Source organism: Mauremys mutica, chromosome 20 (assembly GCF_020497125.1).
Source record: "Mauremys mutica isolate MM-2020 ecotype Southern chromosome 20, ASM2049712v1, whole genome shotgun sequence".
Lineage (NCBI taxonomy): Eukaryota > Metazoa > Chordata > Testudines > Geoemydidae > Mauremys > Mauremys mutica.
Window position 1 is genome coordinate 25,187,448 of NC_059091.1, and position 12,364 is coordinate 25,199,811.

Genomic DNA, 12,364 nt, shown 5'->3' on the forward strand with positions numbered 1-12,364 from the left:
ATAGGCATGTCAGCCTGACATTGATCCTGGGCAAAATTATGGCGCGGCTGATCTGGGACTGGATTCATAAAGAATTAATGAACACGGGATTATGGAAAATAGATCCTGGCAAACTAACTTGATGCCTTTTTTGATTCGATTACAAGTTTGGCTGATAAAGGGAATAGTGTTGACCCAATATTAAGACGTTTGACTTGCTATCACATGGCATTTTGACCGATATAAAATGAACATGACCCACACGAATGGGATTACAGACTGGCTAATGGAAAACTCTCCAAAGGTAACTAAATGGGGGATTGTCAGCCAGTGCGTGTGTCCAGGGGGTCCCACAGGGCCCTACGCTATTTAACAGCTGTATAATGACCTGGAAGAAAACATAAAATCACTAATCAAGTTTGCAGAACACATAAAAATGGAGGTATGGTAAATATAGGGGTGAGGACCGGTCACTGATACACATGGATCCAGACCGGTCACTGATCCACAGCGATCCGGATCATTCACCGATCCAGAGCGATCCAGACCGGTCACCGATCCAGAGCGATCCGGACCGGTCACCGATCCAGAGCGATCCGGACCGGTCACCGATCCAGAGCGATCCGGACCGGTCACCGATCCAGACCGCTTGCGAAGTGCAAGAAAACGACATGTGTTTTAATGCAGCTAAATGGGAATGTCGACATCCAGGGGCAAAGCGTGCAGGCCGGTCTTACAGCCTGGGTGCTCTATCCTGGAGCAGGGACTCTGAAAACCGTGGTGGAGAATCAGCTGAACACGAGCTGCCCGTGTGACGCTGGGGACAAACGGGGTAAGAGATCCTGGGGTGCGTGACCAGGGCAATGTCGGGTAGGAGCCGAGAGGCTATTTTCCCTCTGGATTTGGCTCTGGGGCGACTGCTGCTGGAATCCTGGGCCCGGTTCGGGGGCCAGAAGGAGGCTCAGAGAAGAGCCACGAGAAGGATTCCAGGGTTAGAAACCTGCCTTGGAGGGACAGACTCCACGTGCTCAGGCCGGAGGAACCTGCGTGGGGACCAGAGATTTAATACCCGGCTCCCCACTCCCGCAGCCAGCGCCCGAGCAGCTGGAAGCTGAGGCTAGAGAACTCCAGCCGGAAATAAAGGGCGCGCGGCGAAGGGAAGCCGCCAGTGGAACGGGGTTCGGGGGGATTCTCCACCCCGGCGACGCGGGGACGCGTGCGGGAGCTGGGCGGCGGCTCAGGCCGGGGCGACCCTGCGGCGGAAGCACTGGCAGGTCAGGCAGCGCAGGGCCCGCATGCTGAGGTGGAAGAACGCGCCGTAGTTGAAGAGCAGGTTGTGGTAGGTGCGCACGGACAGCTCCCCCGAGGGGTCGGCGAACTTCAGCGCCGTCAGCGGCGTGTACAGCGGGTTGGTGAGTGTGCGGAACGGGGGGCGAGCGGCGCCGATCACCTGCACCACGGCCTGCCGGGAGAGAGGGGTCAGCGCCCCGCCCGCCCATCCGTCCACCCGGCTCACTCGCCCCGCCCGCCCGCCCGCCCGCCCGCCTGGCTCGCTCGCCCCGCCCGGCTCGCTCGCCCCGCCCGCCTGGCTCGCTCGCCCCGCCCGCCTGGCTCGCTCGCCCCGTCCGCCTGTCCGCCCGCCTGGCTCGCTCGCTCGCCCCGCCCGCCCGGCTCGCTCGCCCCGTCCGCCCCGCCCGCCCGCCGGCTCGCTCGCCCCGCCCGGCTCGCTCACCCCGCCCGCCCGGCTCGCTCGCCCCGCCCGCCCGTCCGCCTGCCCGCCTGCCTGGCTCGCTCGCCCCGTCCGCCTGTCCCGCCGCCTGGCTCGCTCGCCCCGTCCGCCCGCCTGGCTCACTCGCCCCGTCCGCCCCGCCCGCCCGGCTCGCTCGCCCCCGCCGCCCGGCTTGCTCGCCCCGCCCGCCCGGCTCGCTCGCCCCGCCCGCCCGTCCGCCGGGCTCGCTCGCCCCGCCCGCCCGTCCGCCTGCCTGGCTCGCTCGCCCCGTCCGCCTGTCCACCCGCCTGGCTCGCCCGCCCCGCCCGCCCGTCCGTCCGTCCGCCCGCCTGGCTCGCTCGCCCCGTCCGCCTGCCTGGCTCGCTCGCCCCGTCCGCCCGTCCGGCTCGCTCGCCCCGTCCGCCCGCCTGGCTCGCTCGCCGGGCTCGCTCGCTCACCCCGCCCGCTCGCCCGTCCGCCTGGCTCGCTCGCCCTGCCCGCCCGTCCGCCTGGCTCGCTCGCCCCGCCCGCCCGCTCGCCCGTCCGCCTGGCTCGCTCGCCCCGCCCGCCCGTCCGCCTGGCTCGCTCACCCCGCCCGCCCGCTCGCCCGTCCGCCCGGCTCGCTCGTCCCGCCCGCCTGGCTCGCTCGCCCCGCCCGCCCGTCCGTCCGCCTGGCTCGCTCGTCCCGCCCGCCCGCCTGGCTCGCTCGCCCCGCCCGCCCGTCCGTCCGCCTGGCTCGCTCGCCCCGCCCGCCCACCTGGCTCGCTCGCCCCGCCCGCCCGTCCGTCCGCCTGGCTCGCTCGCCCGCCCGCCCGCCCGTCCGCCTGGCTCGCTCGCCCTGCCCGCCCGTCCGTCCGCCTGGCTCGCTCGCCCCGCCCGTCCGTCCGTCCGCCTGGCTCGCTCGCCCTGCCCGCCCGGCGCGCTCGCCCCGCCCGCCTGTCCGCCCGCCTGGCTCGCTCGCCCCGCCCGCCTGTCCGCCCGCCCAGCTTGCCCCCTGCGCCCGCCTGTCCCTCTGTCCGCCTGGCTCAGCTGCCCACCCTGCTGCTGCAGGCCGGCCCCTGGCTGCCACTAGCCGTCCCCGCCCCGAGCCGGGTGTGACGGAGCAGGGAGTGGGGCGGATTGACCTGGGAATGTTGCTATTGAGACTGTCTGCACTGGTGACGGGACAGGTGAGCCTGTAAGCTGAGCCCAGGAGGGGGTGGGGCCAGGTGACACCTTTGCCCGGGAGCTGGACCGAGGCAGGGGAGGAGCCAGGGCGGTGGCTGGGAGGAGCCTGCTGGAGGGGTTTTAGTTTGGGGCTGGCTGGGGAAATGGAGGGAGCCCCAAAGCTGGGGTCAAAGCTCCCTGCCCCCCATGGCACTTGACTGAGGGGTCCTGGGCTTCACCCCTCCACAGAGGCCAGCACGCACCCCCCGCCCAGGGCGATCCGGCCCCTCGCTCCCCACAGCGGGACGTCCCCCTTCAAACCCACCGCTGGCACCAGCCCCAGGTTAACCCTTTCCAGCTGGGACGTTAGGAGTGTGATCTGACGTCTCAATGAAAGGGGACAGGGCCCGAAAGAGCTAATTACCCCCCGACCGACCCGACCCAGGGCCCAGCTTTAGAGACTGGTTAGTGCGTAAAGGGGCCGGGCTGGGAAACGCAGCCGCAGCGCCGGAGGCAGAAGGGAGCTGGGTGCTCAGGGCCTGGGGTGGCAGCGACAAGTCTCGGCTATCGCCAGAGCTCTGATTTTAGGAAGACACTTGAGGGAAACCGTGTTATTGTCTGTCTCTCTCTGCAGGCAGTTGGGGTAACCCGCATCTGACCCCTTTCCTGGGTACATCCCCTGGGCTCATGGCCAGGCTGGCTGGGAGCAGGAGAGTGAGGCCGATTGTTTCCTCAGGCCCAAAGGCGGCTGGAAATGTATCAAAACCCTGGGCCACGATCCTGCTTCACCTCCGAGCTGCTCTGGGTTCCAAGAGGGGGAAACCTTCAGCCACAAGGACTGAGACCCCCAGTCACTGGCTGGAGCCCCCTGAACATGGACATGGGACTGGAACCTCTGCACGGCTCCTGAAGGACTTTTGGCAGCTACAAGCTCCTCTCTGCTGTGTCGGCCCCTCAAGAACTGAATTCACGTCTGTCTGGACATTGGTCTCTTAACCGACTCGCCCCCTTTGCTTTTCAATACATTGTAGCTGAGTTAATAGGAACTGGCTGTAGCGGGTATTTGGGCTCAGATCTGAGTTCTCATTGGACCTGGGCGTGTGGCTGATCCTGCGGGGGTGGAAGAACCTTTTCTTTCTATGAGGAGAGAAGGTTTTCAGTGACCCTCCTGGTCTCTGCCGGGGGTCTGGCCGAGGCCGGGGGCTGGGCACGGGGAGGGGGCTGCGGGGTTTGGACTCGGAGTAACCAGGGAGGTGCTAGAGAAGCTGTTTGTGCTGGTTGGTAAATCTAGGGATTGGAACAACCCCCCCCCCCAGCGCCTGGGGTTTGTCTGCCCCCCCTCAGCCCCCCCCCCCCCCCCAGCGCCTGGGGTTTGTCTGCCCCCCCTCAGCTCCCCCCCCCCCCCAGCGCCTGGGGTTTGTCTGCCCCCCCTCAGCTCCCCCCCCCCCAGCGCCTGGGGTTTGTCTGCCCCCCCTCAGCCCCCCCCCCCGGGGCCGGGGGTTTTTCTGCCCCCCCTCAGCTCCCCCCCCCCAGCGCCTGGGGTTTGTCTGCCCCGGTGGGTTTGCAGCTCACCCTGATTGAGTGACCTCAGCTGGCTCCCTGGGCAGCGCCGTCACAGCCCCCCTCCCCCCGCTCTCACCACTAGGCCCTGCTTCCCTCCAAGAGCCGGGGAGAGAACCCAACAGCTGTCTGTCTGTCTGTCGGCCCCCCTTGTCCGTCCCCTCCAGCCTCCCCCCAGTCCATGTCCGTCTGTCTGTCCAGGAGCATCCCCCCTCCCCAGCACTTGGCGCTTCAGCTGATTCTCTAGGCGGGGTGAGGCCCAGCAGTGGGAGGCTGGGGCCGGGCGTGCCAGACACGGGGGGGTGGGGGGAGCGGGGGGGGCGGGCGTGCCAGACATTAGGGGGGGGCTGGGCGGGGTGTGCCAGACTATGGGGGGGCGGGGGCCGGGCGTGCCAGACATTGGGGGGGGCCGGGCGTGCCAGACATGGGGGGGGCTGGGCGTGCCAGACGATGGGGGGGGCTGGGGCCGGGCGTGCCAGACATGGGGGGGGCGGGGGGGGCGGGTGTGCCAGACATTGGGGGGGGCTGGGCGGGGTGTGCCAGACGAAGGGGGGGCTCGGGCCGGGCGTGCCAGACATTGGGGGGGGCCGGGCGTGCCAGACTATGGGGGGGGCTGGGGCCGGGCGTGCCAGACATGGGGGGGGCGGGGGGGCGGGAGTGCCAGACATTGGGGGGGGCTGGGCGGGGTGTGCCAGACGATGGGGGGGGCGGGGGCCGGGCGTGCCAGACATTGGGGGGGGGGGCCGGGCGTGCCAGACATGGGGGGGGCTGGGGCCGGGCGTGCCAGACATTGGTGGGGGGCGGGCGTGCCAGACACGGGGGGGGGCTGGGGCCGGGCGTGCCAGACATTGGGGGGGGCTGGGCGTGCCATACACTGGGGGGGGGCCGGGCGTGCCAGACACTGGGCGGGGGCTGGGCGTGGGGCTGGCCACGGAGCCTGGGCGGCTGCAGGAGGCCAGCCCCGGGCAGGGAGATGGCCAGGTCCATGGGGCTTGCTGGGGGGAGGGAGCCGCAGGCCACGGGAGGCCCGGAGGGGAACCCACCTTGGCCACGGCCTCGGGGCTCTGGCCCATGGTGGAGAAGATCTCGCGGGAGGCCGGCAGATAGACCTCCTGGAAGTAGCGCAGCGTGGCCGGGTCAGTGCCGGGGAACTCGGAGCGGGACACGTCCTCCATCAGCTTCAGCTCAAAGTCCGTGTTCACCGGGCCCGGCTCCACCAGGGACACGCTGCGGGGAGCAGAGCCTCAGGGGCTGCGGGCGCTCGGCTCCGGGGCTGGGGGGGTTGCGGGCGCTCGGATCTGGGGCCGGGGGGGTTGCGGGCGCTCGGCTCCGGGGCTGGGGGGGACTGCGGATGCTCGGATCGGGGGCTGGGGGGCCGGGGGGGCTGCAGGCGCTCGGCTCCGGGGCTGCGAGGCTGGGGGGGCTGCGGGTGCTCGGATCGGGGGCTGGGGGGCCAGGGGGGCTGCAGGCGCTCGGCTCCGGGGCTGCGAGGCTGGGGGGGACTGCGGATGCTCGGATCGGGGGCTGGGGGGCCGGGGGGGCTGCAGGCGCTCGGCTCCGGGGCTGCGAGGCTGGGGGGGCTGCGGGTGCTCAGCTCCAGGGCTGGTGGGTCGGGGGGGGGGAGCCTGTCATGAATAGTTAGTAAAGGGTTAAAGCATAGTACCTGGTGGGCACCTGACCTGAGGGCCAATCAGGGAAGAGAATTTGAAATTCCTAGGAGGGAACTTTTCCCCTCTGTGTGTGTGTTTTGTTCTTAGCCGTCTGGAGTTACAAGAGTCCAGATGTTTTAATCAAGTCTACAAGTTTCTACCTTTCTGAACTAATTTCTTCTAGTCAAGATAGTGAATATTAGAAAGATACTTGGTGTCCTCACCTAATAATCCTATGCTTGCAGTTCTGTGTGTTTGTTATTGATTATTCTTAACTCTGCTTGTACTGGTTGTACTGAGAAGGAGGGAGGATTCTCTCCAGAACTTAGCAAGGTTATACCCTATGAGTGTCCAGCTTGGACTCATAGAGATTCTGTATTTTCTTGTTTTCTTTTAATAAATTCTTCCTATAAAGATTTGATTAAATCCCTTCCACTGTGGATATAGGGGGAGGGGCTAAGACGCTCTCTCTCGGCGATTCCCAGAGTGGCTAGCAGAGAGGGAGGGGGGAAGTGGGCTGCTTCCCTGGGTGTGGGAGATTCAAGGAGTTTGAATCAAGGTATCTCTCTCTCCAGAGCAGGCTGGAGAGAGGGCAGAGAGGGGAGGGGGAAGGTTCCTCCTCGGTGAGCTGATCTGTGTTCCCAGGGAGTGTCTTTGAAGGGAGACAGGGGGGAAACAGGGGTGTCCCGGCCCACGTATTGACCGCGGTGGTGGCAGCTAAGGGGACCTACCCTAGGATTTTGGGGTGGGGGAAGACATGCGGGTCCTCACTTTGAAACCCCCCAGCTTCAAGTGAGGGTGCAGACTCTGACACAGGCGCTCGGCTCCAGGGCTGGGGGGGGCTGCGGGCGCTCGGCTCCGGGGCCGGGGGGGGCTGCGGGTGCTCAGCTCCAGGGCTGGGGGGCCGGGGGGGGTGCTGCAGGTGCTCGGCTCCAGGGCTGGGGGGGGGCTGCGGGCGCTCAGCTCCGGGGCCGGGGGGGGGGCTGCAGGCGCTCGGCTCCAGGGCTGGGGGGCCGGGGGGGGCGCGGCAGGCGCTCGGCTCCGGGGCGGGGGGGGGGGCTGCCGGCGCTCGGCTCCAGGGCCGGGGGGGGGGGGCGGCAGGCGCTCGGCTCCGGGGCTGGGGGGCGGGGGGGGGCTGCGGGCGCTCAGCTCCAGGGCTGGGGGGCCAGGGGGGCTGCGGGCGCTCGGCTCTGGGGCTGGGGGGCTGAGGGGGGCTGCGGGCGCTCAGCTCCAGGGCTGGGGGGCCAGGGGGGCTGCGGGCGCTCGGCTCTGGGGCTGGGGGGCTGAGGGGGGCTGCGGGCGCTCGGCTCCAGGGCTGGGGGGCCGGGGGGGCTGCGGGCGCACGGGTCCGGGGCTGGGGGGCGGGGGGGGCTGCGGTGGCTCGGCTCCGGGGCGGGGGGGCCGGGGGGGCTGCGGGCGCTCGGCTCCCGGGCTGGGGGGCCGGGGGGGCTGCGGGCGCTCGGCTCCGGGGCGGGGGGGCCGGGGGGGCTGCGGGCGCTCGGCTCCGGGGCAGGGGGGCCGGGGGGGCTGCGGGCGCTCGGCTCCGGGGCAGGGGGGCCGGGGGGGCTGCGGGCGCTCGGCTCCAGGGCTGGGGGGCCAGGGGGGCTGCGGGCGCTCGGCTCTGGGGCGGGGGTCCGTGTACCTGGGCAGCCTGAGCCCCCCACCCAGCCCCCGGGGCACTGGCAGCAGCAGGCCTGGCAGACGGGGCTGGGGCCTGAGGCCTGTGCTCTGGCCTGGCCTGGGGAGCAACTGGGGACCCCAGCCCCACCGTGGGCCCTCTCCCCCAGCCCCCCTGCCCGCCCCAGGCCCCCCCGGCACTCACAAGACGTGGAACTGGAGCAGCTGCACGGCCAGGCTCTCGCAGAAACCCTCCATGGCGAACTTGGAGGCTGCGTAGACGTCGTTAAACACGATGCCTGTGGGGAGGGGGGTGAACTTGGGGGGGGCAGTGCGGTTGTGGGGAGAAGTGCGGCGGGGGGGCCACCGGGGTCCATTAACCCACTGCACCCCCCATGGCCTGCTGTACCCCCCCACTGCCCCCTGGCCCCCCACTGCCCCCTGCCGCTGCCCCCCCGGGTGCTGCCAGCCCCTCACCCTGCAGCCCCATGACGCTGCTCATCACCACGATGTGGCCGCTGCGGCGCTGCTTCATGCCGGGCAGCACGGCCTGCACCATGCGCACGGCCCCAAAGAAGTTGGTCTCGAAGACGCGTTTCATCTCCGCGATGCTGATGCTCTCGATGGGCCCGATGTGCCCCACACCCGCGTTGTTCACTGGGGGGGAGACGCTCAGAGCCCCTGGCCCCCCCAGCCCGATGTGGGCAGAGAGAGCCCCGCTGAGCCCACAGCACAGCCCCCCAGTGCCCCCCCAACTCCCCGCGGCACAACCCCCCACTGTCCCCCCCAACTCCCCACGGCACAACCCCCAACTGTCCCCCCAACTCCCCGCGGCACAACCCCCCAGTGTCCCCCCAACTCCCCACGGCACAACCCCCCAGTGTCCCCCCAACTCCCCAGGGCACAACCCCCCAGTGTCCCCCCCAACTCCCCACGGCACAACCCCCCCCACTGCCCCCCAACTCCCCACGGCACAACCCCCCAGTGTCCTCCCCAACTCCCCACGGCACAACCCCCGTGTCCCCCCCAACTCCCCCCGGCACCCCCCCACTGTCCCCCCAACTCCCCGCGGCACAACCCCCCCCACTGCCCCCCCAAATCCCCCTGGCACAACCCCCAACTGTCCCCCCAACTCCCCGCGGCACAACCCCCCCACTGTCCCCCCAACTCCCCGCGGCACAACCGCCCCACTGCCCCCCCAGCTTCCCCTGGCACAGCCCCCCAGTGTGTCCCCCAACTCCCCGCGGCACAACCCCCCCACTGCCCCCCCCAGCTCCCCCTGGCACAACCCCCCACTGTCCCCCCAACTCCCCCTGGCACAACCCCCCCAGTGTCCCCCCAACTCCCCCTGGCACAGCCCCCCAGTGCCCCCCCAGCTCCCCCTGGCACAGCCCCTCCCCTGCCCCCTGCTGCCTCACCCAGCACGTCCACCCGGCGCTGGGGGAGGCTGCCCAGGCACTCGGCCACCGAGGCGTCGCTGCAGACGTCCAGGCGCCGGATGCTGAGGGTCCTGCCCAGGGCTGCGCCCGCCGCCCGCTCCAGCGTCTCCTTCTTCTGCAGGTCCCGCATGGTGGCGACGACTGGAGGGCGCAGCGGGTCTGAGGGGGGGCGCGACACGGGGCCCAGCCAGGCCCCTGGGCTCCTCCTGCCCCCCCGCCCCCCGCCTGGCACGGCCCCTCCCCCCCGCCTGGCACAGCCCCTCCTGCCCCCCTCCCCCCGCCTGGCACGGCCCCTCCCCCTGCCCCCCCGCCTGGCACCGCCCCTCCCCCCTGCCCCCCCACCTGGCACAGCCCCCCCCTGCCCTCCCCCCACCTGGCAGGGCCCCTCCCCCCACCCCCTGCCTGGCACAGCCCCTCCCCCTGCCCCCCCAGCCTGGCACCAGACGGGGGGAGGGTGGCTCAGAGCAGGGAGGTCAAGGGGTCAAGCCGGGATTCTCGCTCCCTAAGAGGCTTTGGTGTCACAGGGTCCAGGAACGGGGGGAGGGGGGCGGCTGCCCCCATGCAGCGGCGTTAGCCGGGCCTGGGCCCGTGTCACTGAGCGGGGGGGAGGGTCACGGCCTGGCTGGGGCTGGCAGCTCAGGCGCAGGGGGGGGGGGTTATGCAAGTGCCCTCCAGGCGGCCCCACAATCTGCTCTCTGGGATAATCCCCGGGGGGAGGGGACGGGGCAGGGGCAGGCTGCAGGGGGCTGCCAGGCGGGGGTGGGGCACTGGCTGGGGGGCACCAGGTCACCCCCACTGCTGGGCCTCACTGCAGCCCCCAATGCCAGGCTGTGCTGGGCCCAGAGGGCACTGCTGGCCCCCCCGGCCCCCCCCCAGCGATCCCCAGCGCGGGTGGGGGCAGTGCCTGGGCACCGCACCCCCCCCGCACCCCGTCCTGCACCCCGGCGCCTGTGCCCCCCTGTGGCTCCCCACAGCCCCCGCACCCCACAGGCCTCCCCGCATCCTGCACCCCCCACACCCCGTCCTGCACCCCGGCGCCTGTGCCCCCCTGCGGCTCCCCACAGCCCCCACGCCCGGCAGCCCCTCACCCTGGTAGCGCTGGCCGGGGTCCTGTGCCAGCTGCACGGCCAGGCGGAGCCCGATGCCCGAGGAGCAGCCCGTGACCAGCACCGTCCTCGGCCCCGCGCTGCCCATGCCTGAGCCACCCGCCACCCACAGGCTCTTATGGGATCAGTCCCGGTGTCACGTGGGGCCAGGGATCAGCCAGTCCCCGGGCAGCCCTGAGCCCCGTGGGGCCAGGACGGGCGGGCTGAGGCCTGCCCCTCCCCCCAGCCCCCCAGCCCCTGCCCTCCCAGGGCCCCCTCCCCCCAGCGCATGGCCCCCCATCCCCTGCCCTCCCAGGGCCCCCGCCCCCAGCCCCTGGCCCCCCAGCCCCTGCCCTCCCAGGGCCCCCGCCCCCCAGCGCCTGGCCCCCCAGCCCCTGCCCTCCCAGGGCCCCCTCCCCCCAGCGCCTGGCCCCCCAGCCCCTGCCCTCCCAGGGCCCCCTCCCCTCAGCCCCTGGTGCCCCATCCCCTGCCCTCCCAGGGCCCCCATCCCCTGCCCTCCCAGGGCCCCCGCCCCCCCTCCCCTGCCCCACCCTTCACACCCCTCCCCCTCCCACCTTCTGAGCCCCTCCCACTGTCCCCGTGGGGCGGCCTCGGGCCATGAGCACCCAGAGAAGGGGGGGGCATCACCATGGCGACATGTGTGGGGCTGAGATGCTGCCCCTGCCCGCCCCCCGGCTCAGACGCTGCCCACTAGAGCGAGTGAGGCCACCAGGCCCCCCACGTGCTGGCCCCGTCCCCCCAGCTCAGCCCTGGTGCTGAACATCCACCCCCCCGGCACGGCCTGTGGCCCTGCACCCACCTGCCCCGACCCCCGGCTCTGTCCCACTCCCCATGGGGCTGGGAGGGGCAGAGCCCTGGGGCATGTGGGTGGGAACCCGGCACCCCCTGCCCCATAGGACCAGGCTGGGGGGGCAGCAAACGGGCATCTGGGACAATGGCAGGGGAGGGGGCCAGGACTCCTGGGTTCCATCCCTGCCTGGCTGTGACCTCCAGGGGGTCCCTCCCCCTCCCAGTGCACGGGGTGGGAGGCAGGGAGGCCGCGCGCTCTGTGCTGTGGGATTCCCGCCCCCGCTCCTGTCAGCCCCTGACGGGGGAGCCCCGGGGGCGGCTGGCCAGGTGCGCGGCGGAGACTCCCCCCGCCAGGAATGTGGGACGAGCCGCCCACGGGGTGGGGGCCCCGCAGCCAAGCAGGTCACAGGGGGAGGGTAAAGGTGGCTCCTGGTCCTGGGGCTCTGAGCTGATGAGGGGCATGGCCGGGTGTGGGGGGGGACACCCATGTAAGGCCAGAGTGAGGGCCCTCACTCCCCCAGCCCTGGGTTCCCCCCAGCCCTGCCGGTGCCCCTCACTCCCGACCCGCAGCCCCCTGCTAACCCATCCCTGCCCCCCAGCCCTGCCGGTGCCCCTCACTCCCGACCCACAGCCCCCTGCTAACCCATCCCTGCCCCCCAGCTCTGCCGGTGCCCCTCACTCCCGACCCGCAGCCCCTGCCAGCCCAGCCCTCCCCCCCAGCTCTGCCGGTGCCCCTCACTCCCGACCCACAGCCCCCTGCCAGCCCATCCCTGCCCCCGCCATCCCTGCCGGTGCCCCTCACTCCCGACCCGCAGCCCCTGCCAGCCCAGCCCAGCCCGGAAGCTCTCACAAGGGGGTGGAAGAGCGGGACCTGCTGGGTGGGGTGGGGTGGGGGCTCTGTATAACTCCCCCTGCTCCTCTGGCTCCCCCCTCGGCTGCAGCCCCAACTCCCCGACGTGCTGGGTCACGGGGGGGCGGAGCTCGAATGGGCTTTTCCCAACTGGCCTCAGGCTGCGCTTGGCCCCCCGCTGCGCCCCCCAGCAGCGCGGCCGCGGGGGGGGGGCGCAGGGCTGGTGGGTACCCGCGGCCCGGCCCAGGGGACCCCGTTACTGCAGAGACGCTGTAAATATTTGCCAGGACGCTGCGGGGGGGGGGGCGGGTGCAGTGGGGTCGGAGCCCAGCTGGTGACTCATGCAGTGAAGCGAGGCGGGGAGCGACAGCAGCTGCACGGCCGGGGGCGGGACCCTGGGCTGGGCTGGGGGGGGCTGCAGGTCGGGAGTGAGGGGCACCGGCAGAGCTTGGGGGGGCAGAGCTGGGGGGGCAGGGGCTGCGGGTCGGGAGTGAGGGGCACCGGCAGAGCTGGGGGGGCAG

At 71.3% G+C, this 12,364-nt stretch overlaps 1 protein-coding gene across 1 annotated transcript; it reads right to left on the minus strand.

The window, feature by feature from the left end:
* Positions 1-620: 620 nt before the first annotated feature.
* Positions 621-10,346, minus strand: RDH8 (retinol dehydrogenase 8). The gene is made up of 6 exons (XM_044995343.1): positions 10,187-10,346; positions 9,078-9,239; positions 8,137-8,316; positions 7,865-7,958; positions 5,437-5,620; positions 621-1,441 (listed from the first exon to the last, which is right to left on the minus strand). The coding sequence occupies exons 1-6, from the start codon at positions 10,290-10,292 to the stop codon at positions 1,217-1,219; spliced, it is 951 nt and encodes a 316-aa protein (XP_044851278.1). The 5' UTR covers positions 10,293-10,346; the 3' UTR covers positions 621-1,216.
* Between the last annotated feature and the right edge of the window lie 2,018 nt (positions 10,347-12,364).

Bases quoted from the DNA above. Each gene is read 5' to 3' on its own strand.
- RDH8 (XM_044995343.1), bottom strand. From the start codon at position 10,292: ATGGGCAGCGCGGGGCCGAGGACGGTGCTGGTCACGGGCTGCTCCTCG. The intron at 7,959-8,136 runs GTGAGGGGCTGG...CCCTCCCCACAG, and splicing joins CAGCGTCATGGGGCTGCAGG to GCATCGTGTTTAACGACGTC. The intron at 1,442-5,436 runs GTGGGTTCCCCT...CTCTCCCGGCAG, and splicing joins GCCCCGAGGCCGTGGCCAAG to GCCGTGGTGCAGGTGATCGG.